This window comes from Calliphora vicina, chromosome 4 (genome assembly GCF_958450345.1).
Source record: "Calliphora vicina chromosome 4, idCalVici1.1, whole genome shotgun sequence".
NCBI lineage: Eukaryota > Metazoa > Arthropoda > Insecta > Diptera > Calliphoridae > Calliphora > Calliphora vicina.
Window position 1 is genome coordinate 64,351,480 of NC_088783.1, and position 21,817 is coordinate 64,373,296.

The 21,817-nt window shown below is 29.1% G+C and overlaps 3 protein-coding genes and 1 long non-coding RNA gene across 5 annotated transcripts in view; 2 read left to right on the forward strand and 2 right to left on the reverse strand.

Annotated features, from left to right (window-relative positions):
- LOC135958900 (carboxypeptidase B) overlaps positions 1–21,817 on the reverse strand; it is a 375,293-nt gene that overhangs the window by 134,410 nt on the left and 219,066 nt on the right. The gene's annotated exons all lie outside the window — the stretch shown is intronic.
- LOC135958460 (trichohyalin-like) lies at positions 2,784–6,607 on the forward strand. The gene is made up of 2 exons (XM_065509367.1): positions 2,784–6,546; positions 6,603–6,607. Exons 1-2 carry the CDS (start codon positions 2,784–2,786, stop codon positions 6,605–6,607), a joined length of 3,768 nt encoding a protein of 1,255 aa, XP_065365439.1.
- Positions 9,631–10,040, reverse strand: LOC135959080 (uncharacterized). Its single transcript, XR_010576495.1, has 2 exons — positions 9,987–10,040; positions 9,631–9,922 (listed from the first exon to the last, which is right to left on the reverse strand). It is a non-coding gene; the product is annotated as an uncharacterized LOC135959080 (long non-coding RNA).
- Arl5 (ADP-ribosylation factor-like 5) overlaps positions 11,469–21,817 on the forward strand; it is a 28,643-nt gene continuing 18,294 nt past the window's right edge. Inside the window, exons 1-2 of one of the 2 annotated variants that reach the window (XM_065509848.1) lie at positions 11,469–11,686; positions 12,355–12,738. In XM_065509848.1, the coding sequence (XP_065365920.1) occupies positions 12,693–12,738 (46 nt within the window). In that variant the 5' untranslated portion in view covers positions 11,469–11,686; positions 12,355–12,692. Of the gene's footprint in view, positions 11,687–12,213; positions 12,739–21,817 lie in introns of those variants that run through there. The other variant, XM_065509849.1, reaches the window with a different exon arrangement.

The following is a 21,817-nucleotide window of genomic DNA, read 5'->3' on the forward strand; positions in this document are numbered from 1 at the left end:
CGAATAATTTAAAACCGATATATTTTTATTTTTCCATTTCAATTCAAATACAAATTTCAAATTAAAATTATATATTTTTTCGAACACCCAAGAAAATGTTTAGTGAGAATAACAACTGACATATTTAATTTATATGTATTTGAAACTTTGTTTGCATTTACATGTACAGAACTTAACGAAACTATCAAAAGTATTCTAAAACAGAAAAAACTAAAAAAAAAAACTGAGATATTGGATATTCTTTATCATGCTTTCGATTTCTCCAACATCAACGAGATAGTTTTTTCCAAGTCAAGTTTTATTGAATCTAAAGAAAAAAATCGTTTAAAAGGAAAAAAATTAAATTATATTCTTTTCTTAAAAGATTTTTTCAGAAGATCTCACTAAAATCCTAAAAAAACTCAAATGTGTATACAAAAAGGATCTAAAATACAATATTAGCTATTATTTTTTGGTTGAATTGTTATGTTTTGTTTGTTTTTATGTTTTTGTACACAAAATTCGTGGTTGTATTTTCAATATAAATTTAAAATAGACATTATTCGGTTAATCGAATAATTTTAAATTAACCGATTATTAACCGAATAAATATAAACCCCGGTTAATTATTTGCTCGGTTAACCGATTAAACCAGAAACCCGATTAATTGAATACCCTAATATTTACCAATAATTAGTCGTTAGCCGACTGAGAGCGGAAGCATTTATCTCGTCGGATTGTAGTAATTAGCTAGCCCTAACTTATAGAGCCAACAAAATCATCTCTTTGGATTGTATCCATTGCATTTACTTTCCAATCATAAGTCTTAAGCCGAAACTTTAAACTCGTCGAATATTCTATTTGAAGCTTCGTCCATTAACAAACATATTCCAAAGATAAAATACAGCTCTATGGTAAAGAAGATTTCAAAGGAAGCTGACCTTTAAAGAACCTGGACAGACAAAGCATATCCCGGATGGAAACAAAAATTGCATCACAATATATCGTCGTACAAATTTGCAGCCTGAATTATACAGAACTTATTTTTGTTAAATTTTAGCTTTATATCAATATTTATTTACGATAAAGTCATATTCCGAGATGATATTTGGAAGAATTTAACAGTACTCTATCCAAAGTAATACGAAGTTATTATCAAAATTGGCAAAAAAATATATAATTTGAAAAAAAAAACAAGTAAGAGAGCTATATTCGGCTGTGCCGAATCTTATATACCCTTCACCAAATTATACTTAAAAATAATTTTTTTTTAAATATTTTTATTTAAACAAAATCAATTTTTTTTTTAATGGTTTAAAATTTTTTTTTAATTTTTTTAAAAAAATTTTTTTCAAAATTTTTTTTTTTAAATTTCTTTAATTTATTTTTTTGGAAAAAGAATTTATGACAAAAAAAATTTTTGATGAAAAAAAATTCGGGTAAAAAATATTTTTTTCCGATTTTGACCTATTGTATGTCCAACTTACTATGGTCTTATATACGTCGTGGCAAAGGTCTTTGAAATATCTATCATTAGATATCCATATTGTCTATATTAATGACTTAGTAATCCAGATATAGGTCAAAAATCGAGGTTGTCCTAGTTTTTTCCTAATATCTCAGCCATTGTGGACCGATTTTAAATAGCGACCGAGCCGGAAGAATTTCGAAGATATTGATGTATGAATCGTGTATGTAAGTTATTTGGGGGCTTCGGACAGTTGATTTCAACACAAAGACGGACAGACGGACATGGCTATATCGATTCCGCTATCTATAACGATCCAGAATATATATACTTCATGGGGTCGCAAATGAAAAATGTGGAAATTACAAACGGAATGACAAACTTATATATACCCTTGCAACTCATGGTGAAGGGTATAAAAAACGTATACAAATGGCAGAATATGATCAACAAAGGAACAAATGTGCTCTAAAAAGTCAAAATATGGAATATGAATTTACGGGCAAAATTAGCAAAAATATGCACTAACAAATCAATGTTAAAATTCTTGAAATGTTTTGAAACGGATAATTACCTTATACATAGTATGATTCCGATTTCCCTGTGGATAAGTTAACAGGACTTACCCCCATTAACACGAAGTCTGGTTAGGTGCTAACTAATAGTTATACTGTCGTTTAATATTATTTTTGTATGAAAACTGTCAGTATAACTATTAGTTAACACATAACCAGACTTCGTGTTACTGGGGGTTAGGAATTTTCGATTATCATTTCATCGTTACAAGTAATTCATCTCCCTTATACAATTACTAATTATACGAAGCTACAGCATTAAACACTTGTCAAGCGATTTAGATGAGGTTGTAGTGTTTGTTGATTTATTTTCTCCATGATTATTAACAAAAAAGCTACACTGTATTTTAATAATAAAAAACCTATACAATGACGTCATGGCTCTTCTTAATATTTCAATTTCATTCATAAAAATCTTCATTGACTAATACAAAATCCTTTTTATTCTAATACTCCTACAACATAAATACATTACATGGTATCATGTGCGGTGGTGCACATGTGCGATAAGACAATTAAATTAATCGTTTATTAAATTGAAATCCAATGAAAAGGAAAATTGAAAACTTCCTTTTCTATAGTTATAAAGAATTTGGTATAAAATGAACTAGAATACAGCTAAGGACAACAGTCGATTCGAAGACTTTGAACGATAACATTACGGGAGTGAATAAAAACTTAAAAAAAACTTAAATTCCATATAATTTAATATCCAAAAAAAAGTTATAAGTAACCACTTTAATAAAATATCTTAAGTGACAATGTTATTTAGTATTTGGCAGTTGAGAACAACTGTCTATGTTTTATTTCTGGCATCGTGTCTAGGACAAGAACTATTTCGTACTTGTGAGCGTGACTATTGTTATGAGAGATCTGTCGAGCTTAGACAGGCAAAAACTGATGTTATCAGGCATTCAGATGATACAAGCAATGAACATCGTGAAGTTTTAATACGATTAGACGAACAAGATGTTACCAGACGTATAGATGACAGTCGTGAACAACGTCAAACTTTATGGCAATTAGATGATCGTGAATCCTATGAAAACAAACGCGATCGATTGGAAAATCTGAAAAACTTACGAAGAATCAGCGAACGTCACGACAACCAGGAAGAACGTTATGAAAACCCAAGACAGTTAAATAAACCTGACGTTCAACGTGTTGAAATGAAACGATCAGAAAATACTCGTATTTCTCGACGTACACAAGAACAACTTTCTCAAAGGGATCGTGAATCTAGACAGCGTCGTGATAAAAACAAACTGGAACGTGATGAAACTTTAAGACGTCTTGATGACCTCAAAGGCCAACGTGAAATTAACAGACGTTTAGAAGACAACTCTGGCAAACGTGAAGCTCAACGTGACGTTAGAAGAAGTACAGATGAAACTCGTGAATCTGAGCGTATCGCTGTACTACATTCTGAAAGAAAGCGGGAATCAGCACAACATTATAATGAAAATAAACAGCAACGAGTAGAATCTTTAAGTCGGCTTAACGACCGTGATAGTACCAGACGTTTAGACGATATTCGCAATTCTCAACTTTCCGAAAGAGAACGAGAATCAACACAACGCAGTCATGTTGAACGAGTAGAACGTGATGAACTTTTAAGACGTCTTGATGATCGTCAATCCCTAAGGACAACCAGTTTAGAAGACAGTCGTGAAGAACGTCGTGAAACTTTAAAACACTTGGATGAACGTGAAGCTAGCAGACGCTCAGACGATACTCGTGATACTGAACGTACAGATGAGCGACTTTCTCGAAGAGAACAGGAATCCAGACGTCATGATAAAAATAATCGTAATCGAGTAGAACGCGATGAAACTTTAAGAAGTCTTGATGATCGTCAAGCTCAACGTGAAATCAGCAGGCGTTCAGAAGACAACCGTGAAGAACGTCGTGAAACTTTCAGACAGTTGGATGAACGTGAAGATAGCAGACGCTCAGGCGATATTCGTGATACTCAACATATAGATGAGCGACTTTCTCGAAGAGAACAGGAATCTAGACAACGTCGTGATGAAAATATACTTGAACGCGAAGACCGTGGTGAACTTTTAAGACGTGCTGATGATCGTCAATCCCCACGGGAAATCAGTTTAGAAGACAACCGTGAAGGACGTCGTGAAACTTTAAGACAATTGGATGAACGTGAATCCAGCAGACGATTAATTGATACTCGTGATACTAAACGTATAGATGTACGACTTTCTCGAAGAGAGCAGGAATCCAGACGTCCTGAAATTTCCAGACATATTGATGATCGTCAAGATCAACGTGAAATGAACAGACGTTTAGAAAACAAACTTGAAGAACGTCGTGAATCTTTAAGACAATTGAATGAACGTGAAGCCAGCAGACGCTCAGCCTATATTCGTGATAATCAACGTATAGATGAGCGACTTTCTCGAAGAGAACAGGAAACAAGACAACGTCGTGATGAAAATATAATTGAACGTGGTGAACTTTTAAGACGTCTTGATGATCGTCAATCCCCACGGGAAATCAGTTTAGAAGACAACCGTGAAGAACGTAGTGAAACTTCAAGACGTATTGATGATAGTCGAGCCCAACTTGAAATCAGCAGACGTTCAGAAGACAAGCGTGAAGAACATCGTGAAACTTTGAAACAATTGGATGAACGTGAAGTTCAATGTGATGTTAACAGACGTTCAGACGATACTCGTGATATTCAACTTATATATGAGCGACTTTCTCAAAAAGAACGGCAATCCATACATCGTCGTGATGAAAATAATAATCGTGAACGAGTAGAACCTGTTGATATTTCAAGACATATTGATGATCGTCAAGATCAACGTGAAATCAACAGACGTTCAGAAGACAACCGTGAAGAACGTGAGAGAGAATTCGAATCTAGACAACGAAGTGATGAAAATAATCGTGAACGAGTAGGACGTGATGAAACATTAAGACGACTTGAAGATCGTCAAGCCCAACGATCAGAACGTCAAACAGAGCGGGAATCTAGACAACGTCGTGGTGAAATTTCAAGACGTATTGGTGATCGTCAAAATCAACGTGAAATCAGAAGACGTGCAGAAGACAATCGTGAAGAACGCCAGAAAGAATTGGAATATATACAAAGACGTGTTGAAAATAATCGTAAAGTAATAGAACGTGGTGAAACATTAATACGACTTGAAGTTCGTCAAGCCCAAGATGATGTTAGCAGTCGTTCAGAAGACAACAGTGCAGAACGTCGTGAATCATTAAGACAATTGGATAAACGTGAAGCCAGCAGACGCTCAGCTGATATTCGTGATACTCAACGTATAGATGAGCGACTTTCTCGAAGAGAACAGGAATCCAGACAACGTCATGATGAAAATATAATTGAACGTGGTGAACTTTTAAGACATCTTGATGATCGTCAATCCCCACGGGAAATCAGTTTAAAAGACCACCGTGAAGAACGTCTTGAAACTTTAAGACAATTGGATGAACGTGAATCTAGCAGACGTTCAGACGATACTCGTGATACTAAACCAATAAATGAGAGACTTTCTCGAAAAGAGCAGGAATCGAGTCAACGTCGCGATGAAAATAAACTTGAACGAGTAGAACGTGTTGAAATTTCAAGACGTATTAATGATCGTCAAGATCAACGTAAAATCAGCAGACGTTCAGAAGACAACCGTGAAGAACGCCGTGAATCTTTAAGACAATTGGTTGAAGGTGATGTTAGCAGAAGTTCAGAAGATACTAGTGATACTCAACTTATAAAAGAGCGACTTTCTCAAAAAGAACGGGAATCCAGACATCGTCGTGATGGAAATAATCGTGAACGAGTAGAACGTGCAGAATCTTTAAGACTTCTTGATGACTATGAAGACCAAAGATATACCGACAGGGAATCAATACGTCGTGATGAAAATAATCGTGAACGAGTAGAAAGTGATGAAACATTAAGACGACTTGAAGATCGTCAAGCCCAACGTTCAGAACGTCAAACAGAGCCGGAATCTATACAACGTCGTGAAGAAAATAAACTCGAACAAGTAGAACGTAGTAAAATTTCAAGACGTATTGGTAATCGTCAAAATCAACGCGAAATCAGCAGACGTTCAGAAGACAACCGCGAAGAACGTGAGAGAGAATTGGAATCTAGACAACGAAGTGATGAAAATAATCGTGAACGAGTAGGACGTGATGAGACCTTAAGACGACTTGAAGATCGTCAATACCAACGTTCAGAACGTCAAACAGAGCGGGAATCTAGACAACGTCGTGTTGAAAATAAACTTGAACGAGTACATCGTGATGAAATTTCAAGACGTGTTGATGATCGTCAAGATCAACATGAAATCAGCAGACGTTCGGAAGACTACCGTGAAGAACGTCAGAGAGAATTGGAATCTAGACAACGAAGTGATGAAAATAGAAGTTTAGAAGTTACTCGTGAATCTATACGTAATGAACGGAAATCAACTGAAAATCGTAATGAAAATGAAAGGGAACGCCAAGAAACTTCAAGGCAATTTGAAGAACGAAGTATTAACAGGCGTGTAGAAGATAACCAACAATCACGGCAATGGAATTCTCTGCAGCTTAATTCAGAGCGAAGTTTTACTATCAAGCATGAAATTGGCAATCAACGCTATATCAAAGATGACTATACTGTGGAACCAACCGTTTTCCTTAAGAAGAGTTACTTGTTTTTGGGTCAAGGCATAATCTTGGCTTTTGTAATAATGAAAACCCTGAATGGCAAAGATGATTTGAAGTAAGTACTTCCAATTTAGTTTCTAATTTTGCAATTATTAATACTTAAATTATTACATTTATATAGACACCAATTACCCCAAAAATTACGTGAGGCTGTAGGAGTGATGGATTTCTAAAGAAATTGACTACTAATGTATTATTAAAATCTACTCAACTTGGCAATGGAACAAATACTGTATATAAAATATTAAAGAAAATAATAAAGTGTACCTAAAAGCAAGATTATGTATGTAATGAATAACATATTACATTAATCACCATACAAATAATTTTATGAGCATAGAGTTTAGCTAATGCAGAAATATTGTAAACTATTAACTATTATTTAAATATATATAAATGTATACTAAATATGTAAAATAATGTTATTAAAATAATAAAAAGAGGCAATAAATTCAATACTGCCTTTTCTTGCATAGGGAGGGTTAGGGACCAATTTTTAATTCATTTTGCCTTTGTCATTATATACTTTTGGAGTTAATTTTGCAGAACTGTTAAAAAAATTAAATGAGCAATTTATCTTTGTCTAAAAACAAACGGTTTTTAGTCATAGCCTACAGATTTCCAGATTTTAGGGAAATTTCCAGATTGTTTTGAATTTTTGGAGGGGATAGCGGTCAAAATTAACAGATTTCCAACTAATTATGTACATATGTTCTTCAGTACAAAATTCACTGCCGGTCACTTAAATACGATTGACCAAATTACTTCCAAACGGCATTTATGGCTTTAATTAAAAGTTAATTAGGAATAGTTATTAATTTGAACAAAATTGCCTCGTTTGTATTTCGTGTATAGAGATTAATTTTCGCTGGGGGATATAATATCCTTTAATGTATTATAAAGTATTATGAAATACAAAATTTTTTAAACAATAAGTGCCATTATTACAACTTGCCTTTATAGTTAAAGGTAACATTAAGCAATAGAAAAAGGTACCCTTAAAGTTAACTTTAACTATAAAGGCAAGTTGTAATAATGGCACTTATTGTTTTAAAATTTTGTATTTCATAATACTTTATAATACATTAAAGGATATTATATCCCCCAGCAAAAATTAATCTCGTTTCGTTTCAAAAAAACGCGAGAACTCCCTTTTCACAAATTTTACATGAGTCTCAAAAATCGATCTAAAATCCCCAGTTTTAAATATTTTAAATTGCTTATTTGTTATCGTTTATAATGATAAATAATCACAGTTTATAAGAAGTAATTTTTTGGGACTTAGCTCAATTTCTATTACATATAATGCATTTTTTAGTGGACTTAGGACATTTTCCTAAATTTTTCTTTATTTTTATCATTTTAACAAAAATTGCTCTCAAAAGGCAATGTAGCAAAGTTTTTGATATCAATAATCGAGATTATAATTAATTTCAAATGATCTAATATTTTCCAAAAAACAAAATATGATTTTTGTTTTTGGTTAAAATTTAATGAATAAACTAATGATTAAAACAAGTTTGGCTGAAGTACATATTAAAAAACAATGTTTTTATACTCTATTTCATTTGATTGAGATCATATTTTTACAAATTTAGCACGTTTGCATACTAGAAAATGGGTTTAACGCTGTCGCATACCACAGTATAACAACGAAATAATTGTAAACAGTGTATTTTAGTTATTATAGCGTTTTGTATTAAAATCTTTTCATAAATAGCACGTTTAAAACATTTTAAATTTAATCGTTAATGAAAAAAATCCTTTATAAATATTAGTTTCAATAATATTTTCACATTTTGTTGCTTATTCTTTTGAAAATAGTAAAAAAAAATAGAAACCTACTTAAAGTGCTTTAATTGGCTCTGACATATCTTATATACCCTTCACCATGATATCGCACTCGTTCAACAATACTCAACATTTCTTTTTATTTTGTTTTTTAATAAATATGTGCAAATTGGAACAAATCTAGTTTAACCAAGCTCCCCAAAAATTAAATTTTAGGGTGTATAGAATGTTATTTTGAAAAAGAAAATAAATAAAAAATGTGCCGCTGCTCATATTTTCAGATTTAAGCTGAATTCACCCATGAGTTTCTGAAACATTTTTTTTTTATATGTAGTTTGACGTTCTATTTTTGAGAGAGACTTCAAACTACATATAAAAAAAAAATTGTTCCGAACAAAAAATGTTTCAGAAACTCATGGGTGAATTCAGCTTTACGGACCCCTGAAATTTACAATAGGTACTATCTATGATATTTTCACCAAATTTAGTCAATATGGGTGTCATTGAAATGTTTATAAAATTAAAATTAGGAGGATAGATATATGGGGGATTTCATGTCAAGTGAACAAAATTTTGAACCAAGGTTAGTTCTATTGGATAGTAATTCACACAATTTTTCAACAAGATCGGTCGAGAAGGAATATTTGAAACTGGCACTAAATGGGTTAATTTATTACAACAATTTATATGTAATTTGAAAGGGTTTTCAACAAGCACTGACAACTAGTATATCGAAAATATCAGAATAATTTCATATTCAAAGTTTAGAGGTCCATAAGTTGGTAAGTATGGACCGCCGACAAAAAATACAAATTTTCCTAAAACTTAAAACAAAAATGATAATTTATTACATACATACATATGTAGTTCTAAAATTTTGTAATTTATACCTCAAGCTAGGATAAACTAGATTTAAACCAGAAATTCTATATTTTGAAAACAACTTACATGTAAAAAACATTTTGAAACCATACAAATTCATATCGATAAGACCAAACTTCTTTAAACTTCAAATTATCTTGGTAGTACAGTATCAAATTGTATAAAATCTCGACTTGCTAATTTTTTTAATTTTACAACGTATGTTTAACAACTCTGCAATTAAAACAAAAATAAACATAAAAAAATATTCCAGTGTATTTTAAAAAATATACAAACATAACCTCACTTTACATTTGTTTATAACAAAAAAACATAAACAATATTAATCTCACATCGTAGTATTTAAACGATCTTGTATTTCTTTTTTAGTTTTAGGTCCAACATTAGCTATTGGTGAGGGCTCCTTTGAAGTGTCATCTGTCGAAGTATTTTTACTTTTATTTAAAGCCCGCTCAGCTTTAAGGGCATCGTACTCCTTAAGTTCAGCTAGCTTTAAAGGTATGGATTGCAATTCACGTTTACGCATCTATAAAGGAGTGGTAATTGTAAAAATAACAGCAAAATTGTTTAAATAATTTAAAATAATTTACTTTTTCTTTAAATTTGCAATGTTGTTAAAAACGTAAACAAAAATACACAGCTGTTTGATGTTTGTTAATTGGTATAACAGTTTAAATACGGTATTGCCATTCAATGTTGTTTTTAACAGTACTGCCATATGGAGTTTATATTAACACAGCGAAAATTAACGGAAAAAATATTTAAATTAATCTTTCACATCTTAATTAGAGGACATTTTTAGGTTTTTTATATTCAACACTAAAACGTTGGGTTATTTTGACATTCCTTTTGTAACACATCGAAATAGACCCACAAATATAAATACAGAGGTTGGAACTTTTCGGACTTCTTACTATACATATTTTGTTCCCGAAAACATTTAAATGCAGTTTCTAATTGATTTAAGAAATTTCTAATTATATTTCAGAAATTTCCAATTGAATTTCAGAAATTTCCTTATATTTCAGAATTTTCAAATTTTTTTCAGAAATGTCCATTTGTATTTCAGAAAATTCTCTTAGAAATGGAAATTTCTGAATGACAATTAGAAATTGCTGAAAAACTCCAGAAAAATAAACTATAACGAAAGCTCAGAGAAAATATTCTAATTATGTTGTCAAAAACTTAATTTATCAAAATATATTGAAACATATATATTATTATTCTTTTTTTCATTATCAGCCCTTTTTTCTAAAAATAAAAAATATACTGTTCATTAATATTATACTCTATAACAAATACCACAATTAGTATAACACTTTTCAATAAGAATCATTCACAATAACATTATCTCTTTTGTGGCTAGATGAATTCAACAAGGTGGAGTCATTCAAACAGCTGATTACTTTTTTTTCGTTTTTTTTTTCTTCTAAAGCTTGTATTATATTTCAACATTATATAAGTTTTAATACAAATTTATCTGACATTGACATTTGATAAGACCAATTGTTTTAAGAACTGCCACCACCTTGTATGAATTCGCCTTGTTTTGCGGTTTTAATAAAATAATTGGGAATATTTGCAAAAATTTCAGCAACGATCTATTATTTCATAAAATGCATGTAAATTATTTTTTAACACGCTATTTTTTTCTCAATTAAAATTTTCTTTAGATTTATACGGAAAATATTATTTTTTGTGTTGTTTATGCTGTGACAATTGAGTGGAATAAAACCAAAAAATAAGATGTTGGTTTAATGATGAATTCAAGAAAAACAATAATTAAACTATAAGTAAATCTTGTTAAATTAAATTACATTTAAAGTAACACCTTCAAAATCATCAGTAATCTTCAAGCACTTATGGAAAATTTATATTTGGCGCTTGACAGCCGACTTTCATGGCAGCGCTGCCACAGCAGCTAAAGTAAAAAAACAAACACAAAATACAACTCTGTTTATTAGTTACGAACAGGGGAGCAGAACATAATGTCAGAAAACTAATAGCTTTTGTCAAAAAAAATTGTAATTTTTTTTTTTGCTTCTTATTTCTTGACGAATTTTACGTGCGTGCACTATTTTCAGCAAATCTCGCATAGTTTTAGGGCGATTTTATATGAATTTTTTTCCTCAAACACTAGTAAAACGCCTTAAAAAGTGACAAAAATATAATAAAAGTAATATTATTGTGAAGTTTGATAATAACATAAAACGAATAAAATGTATTGAATACGGAATTAAAGTGTGCAAATATATAAAGAAAATCTGAACAAGGTGACAAAATCACAAAGGTTATATACAATTTTTTTCCGTTTTGCGAGTTGTATATGTATGTATTACATTGTGAACGTTTGTGTATGAGTGTGTGAAAAAAGGAAGCAAAAATAAAAATTAACATACAAGGCAATAATGTAATAAAATAATAAGATAATTTTATAAAAAAAGTGATAAACAAAAGAGAGCATCATTCCAGTATATTAAAGTTACTGCCATTTACCAGGAAATTAGTGCAAAATTTCGTTTTTCCAAATCTTATTGTCAAATACCGTTAACTTTTTATAGAAAAAAAAGAAGAAAACTAAATTATTTATGGACCTTAATTTTTGTGAATTTTAATGTTTAACTAATTTGTCATTGTTTTATAATTTTGCCAAAAAAAATAAAAGTTAAATATTACAGTGTAATCAACAGCGAAGAAAATTCCTTCAAACAAGTGAAAGTTTATTTTAAATTTATAAAAAAAATTATAAATAAATTACACTAATAGTGGTAAATTGTACCCCTCTCTCTTCTTTGTTGTGTGAAATTCCATACCTCTACAAGCTAAACATTTTTTTTATTTGTTTTTATTACAATTTAAAACTTAATTTACGTAATTTTTTTTCTTTATTTTCATACGGTTTCTTTTTTAAAATCGTCATCAACATTATTGTTGCCGTAATTGTTTTTGTGACTATAGTTAAATTGTTGTTGTAAAAGGTGCTTCACACATTGAGTGTAGTTTTGTTGGTGTTGCTTGCAGACAACGGAAATAACAACAACAACAAATTATAAATAAATACAAGTGATTTCCCATGATTTTATTATAAAAAACAGAACAACAACAAACCATAATAAAAACAACTTCAATCAACAAAAACTTGTTAAAAATCTTTCGAAAATAAACAAATTATTGGCGCCATTGCAACTTCAGCAACTTATTTGGATTTTACTTCCCATATATTTTTTGTTTATCAAATAAATCGCTTCTGAAGAGGAATTTTTATTGCTCGGTGTTTTTCAAAAAAATATTGCATCATGGGTCTGTTAATATCGAAAATATGGAGCATGTTTGGAAATGAAGGTAAGAATAAACAAAAATTGTACCTATATCATTTAAAATTAAATATGCAATACCTATGTATAAATAAAATTTATTTAAATTTTAAGAAATTTGAAGATTTTAATAAAAAAGTTTAATGAGCTACTCAGCCTCTAAGATAGGGTCTATAGATTAAACAGCATAGATTTTAAAAAAATTTCTAAAGATAATTTATCTCAGATTCAGAAGAATATTCTATAGAGATAACATTTCAGTTTCGGAGGAATTTTCAACAGATGATTAGATTCTGATATATTTTATGTAGAAAATTATACAGATTCTTACATAGTTATCTGCTTTAAAGAAAAATTTAGATTTTGATGAATTTTGAAAAAAATGCTTAGATTCTGAATTACTATGAAGAGAGTTGCCTAGATTCTAAAACCAAATGTCTATATAATGACATTTTTCCAAATCCATATCGTTTTCTTTATAGGCAAATACATATTCAGAATCTGATTTTTATACTGGGTGTATGAATTAGAAATGCGGAATTTTTTCGAATAAGTTGAGATCGATACAGTTAACCAGTGATGTATAGAAACCTTTTGCTCCCACCAAATATAGAGTATTAGTCATGGATATTTGTCTTTGATGACGATTCGGCTGGTGGGCCGGGCTTTACATACAATCTCTTATGCTTCGGGTTATTGGAATAGATTCAGATTTCATCGCAAGTAATGATTTATTGATGGTCTCTCAGCTACAATTCGTATGGTACCCAATTTCCCTTTTGGATGAATTCTGCTGCTCGCAAACGTTTTCAAATTGCTGCTTGAGTAGCTCCAAATGATTTTGTAAGCTCTTGTTGAGTTTGACAGCAATATTCATCAAGTAATGCCTCCAATTCATGGTCTTCAAACTTTTTTTGCAATCACCACTTCTGAATACACCATCTCTCGCATGTTGAAACCGACGAAGAAATATTTAAGCTTCGGTGAGAAAAATTTATGTTTCTTCTGTGGTACTTTTTTTCAAATTAAAGAAGTAATGCAAAACTTCCCGCTTATGACGCTTTGTTGGCACAAAATTCGAAATTTTCGAAGAAAAAAAAATAAACAATGTTTACACTATAATGTTCAATAAATAAGTGAGAATAAATGACAGATATGCATCTTTCAAAATGACATATAAGTTATTAAAAACAAAAACCGTGTTCAATAGATACGCCATTTATTGGAAATTACGTTTGTAAGAAATTATCTAAAGAGAAATATTTTCAAATTATAAAAGTGAAAATTCAGAGCAAGTTTTAATGAAAATATTTTTAAAAATTTAACCAAATTGTAATAGAGAAATTTTTCCCTAATCTAAACAATATATAAAAATATACAAAAGATTCAAACGAAATTTTTAAATGGAAAAATGTGCAGATTATTAGCTATAATCTATAGAGCAAATCCCAATGCAATTCTTAAGAAATTTTTATGTTTTTAATATTTAATAGTCTGATAATAAAAAAACAAACTAATATTATTCATTATTATGGTATTGACAAAACAATGGAAATGGGTAAAATGGATCTGTAACTTATTCAGTCATAGTATCTTTAATTACATGAATTGGAGCCATATCTAGCGCTGAAAACTGCAAGACACCATAATATAACCACTGCAAAACTTTACTGTCTTATTTGTTTACTGGGGTCCAGTCTCATTCCCTTCGGACGTCATACAAATGTTATCCCATCACAGCTTCTTAAATTGCATTTGGTTTCATAAGAAAAAAACAATATTTCTGGAACAACCAGTTTAAATGTTCTTTACCAAATTGTGTACGAGCAATACGTTTCTTTAGAAATAAGTGCTTTGATTGGGGGCGATATAAAATAAGACCAGCCATATTTGTACTGCGGCTAATAGTTCGAGAACTAATTTCCAATTTTAGATTATTCATAAACTCCTTGGTGTAATTTTGTGGGAATTTCTGGTCTTGGAGTAGTTTTATGGGTCTTCATCCAAATATCGATTTTTTTATAATTTTTGAAACTACTGTTTTGTAATTGAATATTTATCACAAACAGATATTTAAATTGTTAATTATTCTAATTTTTAAATTAACTATTTAAAAAAAATTAAAACTTATTATTTTTTTTTATAAAATTTTTTTATTTTTATATTTTTTTATGGAAACAAATGCGTCAGTCACTACGCCACAAACCATACAAAATAAACAAACAATGATTCACCTTCCATGACGCTTCTAAGTGATATGTCTTCATTAAAAAAGAAATGTGCATAATTTTAAGCATTTTTCATAGAACCAACCGAACAAAAATAGACTGAAAATTAATTATGAATAAAAAAAAAATCCATGTACAGCAAAAATAGAGTCATTAACCTGTAAAAATTCAGAGACAATAAAATGGCAAAGAATTTTATTTATTTTTAATGCAGACGCAAGGTCAATGAAAATATGAATGTAGGTATTTCAAATAATGAATAGAACAATGGCAAAAAGGGTGCAGTCGAAATGTCTGGAGGTGAGACGGGAATTATAAATTGTAATAGCAAAATCCCTTTAGATTTGCAAGGTGAATAAACTAAATTACAGTGGTTAAATTTCAAATGTTTTATGACGTTTATTAAGTCATAAAAACGTTTGTAACTTTGGCAGTTACAAATTAGTTAAATTTAATTGTAATTTTAAAAATAAATTTTATTTACTGCTAACATTTGTTTATATTCCCACACTTTCTAAAAATGTTAATGACCAATTATAAAAAAACCTAAACATTTTCTAAATTTTATGTTATTTTTAACAAATTTTCCATATTTATTGGTATACATACTTATAAAAATGCTAATATGTATACTTTAGAGCTTTATAATAATAGATATGAATTTATGATGTTGTCTTCGGTAACTATGGTGGCGTGCAACCCACATTCATCATTGGCTGTGTAATAATAAAGAAGAACATTTTATTTTATTTTATTTAATATTGCAAATATAAATAAAGAATTTCATTGTAATATGAGTAGTTATGTGGGTTAATTATATTATGATTCTTTCACTAATAATCTGTGGAGGAAAATACAACGTATATTATTAAATAAGTTTAGGTGGTATTAAACGACTTAATAGTTCATTAAAATAAACTATAATTTAAAAAAAAATTGTCTAGAGAAAATTCTTAGATTGTGACAAGAATATTAGTCAGATTGTGACAAATTTTCTATAGAGAAAATTATTCAGATTATGACACATTTTCTATAGAGAAATTTAGTCAGATTGTGACACATTTTTACTATAGAGAAATTTGTTAGATTGTGTGAAATTTCCTATATAGAAAATTCATCAGATTGTGAATCATTTTCTATAGAGAAAATTAGTTGTGACAAATTTTCTATAGAGAAAATTAGTCAGCTTGCGAGAAAATTCATCATATTGTGACAAATTTTCTATAAGGAAAATTCATCATATTCTGAAAAATTTTCTATAGAGAAAATTATTCAGATTGTGACAAATTTTCTATATAGAAAATTAGTTAGATGCTAAGACATTTTCTATATAGAAAATTAGTCAGATTCTAAGACATTTTCTATAGAGAAAGTTATACAGATTGTGACAAATTTTCTAAAGAGAACATTTTTCTATTGAGAATACTATTCAGATTGTGACAAATTTCAATAGAGAAAATTAGTCAGATTGTGTCAAATTTTCTATAGAGAAAGTTAGTTGGATTTTTACAAATGTTCTATAGAGAAAATAGTTAGATTGTGACAAATTTTCTATATAAAAAATTTGTCAGATTGTGACAAATTTTCTATAGAGAAAAATAGACAAATTGTGACAAATTTTCTATAGAGAATATTTGATGGATTTTGACAAATTTTTAAAGAGAAAATTAGTTAGATTGTGACAAATTTTCTACAGAGAAAATAAGTCACATTGTCTCAGATTTTCTATAGAGAAAATTAGTCAGATTGTGACAAATTTTCTATAGAGAAACGTAGTCAGATTTCGATAGAGAAAATTAGTCAGATTGTGTCAAATTTTCTATAGAGAAAGTTAGTTGGATTTTGACAAATTTTCTATAGAGAATATTATTCAGATTATAACAAATTTCTGTAGAGAAAATTAGTTAGATTGTGTCAAATTTTCTGTAGAGAATAATTGAGGGATTTTGACAAATTTTCTATAGAGAAAATTAGTTAGATTGTGACAAATTTTCTAAAGAGAAAATAAGTCGCATTGTGTCAGATTTTCTATAGAGAAAATTAGTAAAATTGTGAACAAATTTTCTATAAAGAAAAGTTGTCATATTGTAAAAAAATTTCTATAGAGAAAAATAGTCCGATTCTGAAAAATTTTCTCTTAAGAAACTTAGTCAGATTCTGAACATGTTGAGCCTTTAAGACAATTGCGTGGGTATCTTGTTATGTTGGACATACGTTTCAACAGGTTACCACTTCACGCAATAGAGTGAAGATAAACAAATATCAACCATTCCTACACATGAGCAAACACATGTTAATGGAATAATGGAAACAACAGCAATATTAACAAGGTCATGCTATAGGGAACAATTGTGGTGGTACAACAATGGCAGAGAAAAAAGGTTTAAATTGTCAAGACACGTTTATTTTTTTGTAGTACATATTTCTGTATTTATTCATACACAAACATTTTTTTTTCGATAAATGTCGTGAAATATGTATGTGATAATTGTTTTAAATAAGTTTGTTTTATGGAAAGTTTTTATGTTTGTTTTGTTCAACAAAACAATTTCCAATTAGAAATATGTAGTTGCTTTATGTTTAAATAAAACTTAAGGAACCTTGTCGTAGGAAATTATATAAAATACATATATTTGCTTTAACATTGTTTTTAACTTTAATTTGCAGTTTCGCTTTTTTGTATATCTTCTGGTTTAGTTACCTAATTCTTAGCTTTTTTTGTTTAACTATTTCATTCCACCATTTGATTTTGTTCTTATAAATAAATTCTTGTTTACAAACCGAAACCAGTTTTAACAAATTCAACTTGTTATTTTAACTATTTATTATTGTTGCTGCTCTAATATTTGTACGTCAATAGCGAAAAAGCTTCTAAGCAGGAATGTCCAAGCTCGTACAAAATATTACGTATTAAAAGTTGTTTTGTTTTTTGAACTTATCAAATACTACACTACAAAACCAGTTAAGTTTTGTTTGTACATAAAAGGAATATGTTTGTTTCCAAATTCCATTAGATTTTGTTTAAAGATTGAAACTATTTGATATTTTATTTTGGTCTTAAAAGACAAACATAGCTCTCACAAGGTCATTTTGAACACATATGTGCGTAATAAAAACAAAACTACCAAACTAATGTCATTAAATCTAATAGTTAATGGCTTAAAAGATTTTACACACAATTGCAACTTTGTGTCTTGAATGTATTATTATGATGCCACTCACTCTAAATGTTTAAAACATTTTTTTAACGATCTAAACAAAATTTATTTTAATACTTGTCATACATTTCACTTTGGTCTCTTATTATATATTTATGACTTTATATTAACGGGTATATGAGGCATGCTTGATCTCAGTGGAACTAACCCAATTGTATTAGGAAAACTAAAAATGAGAAATAATAAAAACACATCATTAAATCTTTCATGCAGTCTTTATATGTATGAATGACTTAACAATGTATCCGCACTAAACCAAAATATGTTTAACATATGGCTACCATTTGTGTATAAACTGTTCGAATGATATTAAAATAAAACTTATGTCATCGAATAACTGTTGGAAAGCAAGACAACTAAATATTATGTTAATTTTATTTATCACTTGACATAGGTCAGTGTATGTTTGTCTGCATATTATGAAATAATTCACTAATCAGATGCAAAACTGAGTGTTGAAAGAAAGCGACATTTTGTAAATAAACTTAATTTAACATTTTCGTAAAATTAACCCTCACAAATTTCTAGAGAGAAACTTTGTCAGATGCTGACTAAATTATTATACAGAAACTTAGTCAGATTGTGACAAATTTTCTATAGAGAAACTTAATCAAATCATGAAAAATTTTCTTTAGTCAGATTCTGACATATTTTCTATAGAGAAACTTAGTCAGATCATGAACAATATTCTTTAGAGAAATTTAGTCAGATCATGAAAAATTTTTTTTAGAGAAATTTTGTCAGATTCTAACAAATTTTATATAGAGATAATTAATCAGATTCTGTCAAATTTTCTATAGAGAAATTTCGTCAGATTCTAGCAAATTTTATATAAAGAAATTTCGTCAGATTCTGGCAAATTTTCTATAGAGAAATTTCGTCAGATTCTGGCAAATTTTCTATAGAGAAATTTCGTCAGATTCTGGCAAATTTTCTATAAAGGAATTTAGTCAGATTCTGAAAATTTTTCTATAGAGAAATTTCGTCAGATTCTGGCAAATTTTCTATAGAGAAATTTAGTCAGATTCTGACAAATTTTCTATAGAGAAATTTAGTCAGATTCTGACAAATTTTCTATAGAGAAATATAGTCAGATTCTGACAAATTTTCTTTAGAGAAACTTAGTCAGATTCTGACAAATTTTCTTTAGAGAAACTTAGTCAGATTCTGACAAATTTTTTTTAGAGAAACTTAGTCAGATTCTGAAAAATTTTTTTTAGAGAAACTTAGTCAGATTCTGACAAATTTTCTTTAGAGAAACTTAGTCAGATTCTGACAAATTTTCTTTAGAGAAACTTAGTCAGATTCTGACAAATTTTCTTTAGAGAAACTTAGTCAGATTCTGACAAATTTTCTTTAGAGAAACTTAGTCAGATTCTGACAAATTTTCTTTAGAGAAACTTAGTCAGATTCTGACAAATTTTCTTTAGAGAACTTAGTCAGATTCTGACAAATTTTCTTTAGAGAAACTTAGTCAGATTCTGACAAATTTTCTTTAGAGAAACTTAGTCAGATTCTGACAAATTTTCTTTAGAGAAACTTAGTCAGATTCTGACAAATTTTCTATATAGAAACTTAGTCAGATTCTGACAAATTTTCTATAGAGAAATTTAGTCAGATTCTGACAAATTTTCTATAGAGAAATTTAGTCAGATTCTGACAAATTTTCTATAGAGAAATTTAGTCAGATTCTGACAAATTTTCTATAGAGAAATTTAGTCAGATTCTGACAAATTTTCTATAGAGAAATTTAGTCAGATTCTGACAAATTTTCTATAGAGAAATTTAGTCAGATTCTGACAAATTTTCTATAGAGAAATTTAGTCAGATTCTGACAAATTTTCTATAGAGAAATTTAGTCAGATTCTGACAAATTTTCTATAGAGAAATTTAGTCAGATTCTGACAAATTTTCTATAGAGAAATTTAGTCAGATTCTGACAAATTTTCTATAGAGAAATTTAGTCAGATTCTGACAAATTTTCTATAGAGAAATTTAGTCAGATTCTGACAAATTTTCTATAGAGAAATTTAGTCAGATTCTGACAAATTTTCAATAGAGAAATTTAGTCAGATTCTGACAAATTTTCTATAGAGAAATTTAGTCAGATTCTGACAAATTTTCTATAGAGAAATTTAGTCAGATTCTGACAAATTTTCTATAGAGAAATTTAGTCAGATTCTGACAAATTTTCTATAGAGAAATTTAGTCAGATTCTGACAAATTTTCTATAGAGAAATTTAGTCAGATTCTGACAAATTTTCTATAGAGAAATTTAGTCAGATTCTGACAAATTTTCTATAGAGAAATATATATTTTTGTTTGACATCAATATGATAATTAAACATTTTACGGATCTTTAGAAAATAAATTATTGATTTTTCTCTGATGCAGGTTTTATTTTTTAAAGGAATCCCCTTCCCAAATTCCCCTTTAATATTTAGCTTTTGTTAATTAACAACAAATTATAATGGTAATCTGAATACGGCCATGCAAAAAAAATATTCTCTCATTTTTTACAATTTATTTATAATTTAATTCATAAATGATAAACTTTGACTTGATATTTAAAAGATTTACACAAAATCACTCTCTCATACAATCTACACTTTATAGACACATCTACAGTTCTTTATAAATAGGAACATGCTGCTGCTGCTGTTCTTTCCAGACACAATTTGTTGTCGAAGGATTTTATTACCATGTCATCCATCCAACGTATTTTGTTGTCAGATTGTATTACAATTTTTTACCGTTGCTCTGATATGAAACAGCTGTTTTTACGTTGAATTTCGTATGGGTTTAATAAACTCAACCTTGTTCCTCAATACATCTGACAGTCTATCTGTCTGTCCGTCCGTTTGTACTAGTTTGTATGCGAGTAGTATCTGTAGAATGAAGGGTAAAAGTTTGTTAACACGATTTATATGTTTAGTTGATAGTGTGAAATATTTGTAAACAAATTGGATTATACAATTGTGCCAAAGTAAATAGTACTGAGGTGATTTTTGTTGACATGTGTTTAAAATTAAATTGTAAATAAAACGAATCGGTTGTAATCTCTTTTTCTTATAAAACTATTTCTTTTTTGCTATTCTTGGCTTCAACCAATTTTTTAAAACCATTTGATTTTGTGTTTAATTTTATTCTACCAATTTTACTTTATAAATTGCTCTTCAATTAGAAACAATATGATTTTCCATTTTAGTTATTTTATTTTTTTTTAATATGTAACCAAACTGCTATATTTATCCACACCTTTGTAGTTTGCCATCATCAATGTGTGCTTTTGAGCACGACATGAAATTAAGTCCCACCAAAAAATGTTAAGACTATAAATTAGGGTACTTGTATTTCTTTTGCAAATATTTAGTGTAAAAACCACAGCTGATTAAATATCAAATCAATAATTTGCAATTTAAACACTTTTCAAAGGTTGATTACAAAAAATTAAAAGTTTATTACTCTGGTTTAATACATTATTTAATAAGGTCTGTTAAAGTATGTAAATGAAATTAATTGGTTGCATATAAATGATTGTATGACTTTTTAACTGAGTAGCTTTGGAACTGGATTCGATAAAAGCTAACATTCGAATATTTAAGTTACTATCTCAGTTCTCTGTGGTCAGTTTCTTAATAAATTTCTATAGAGAAACTAA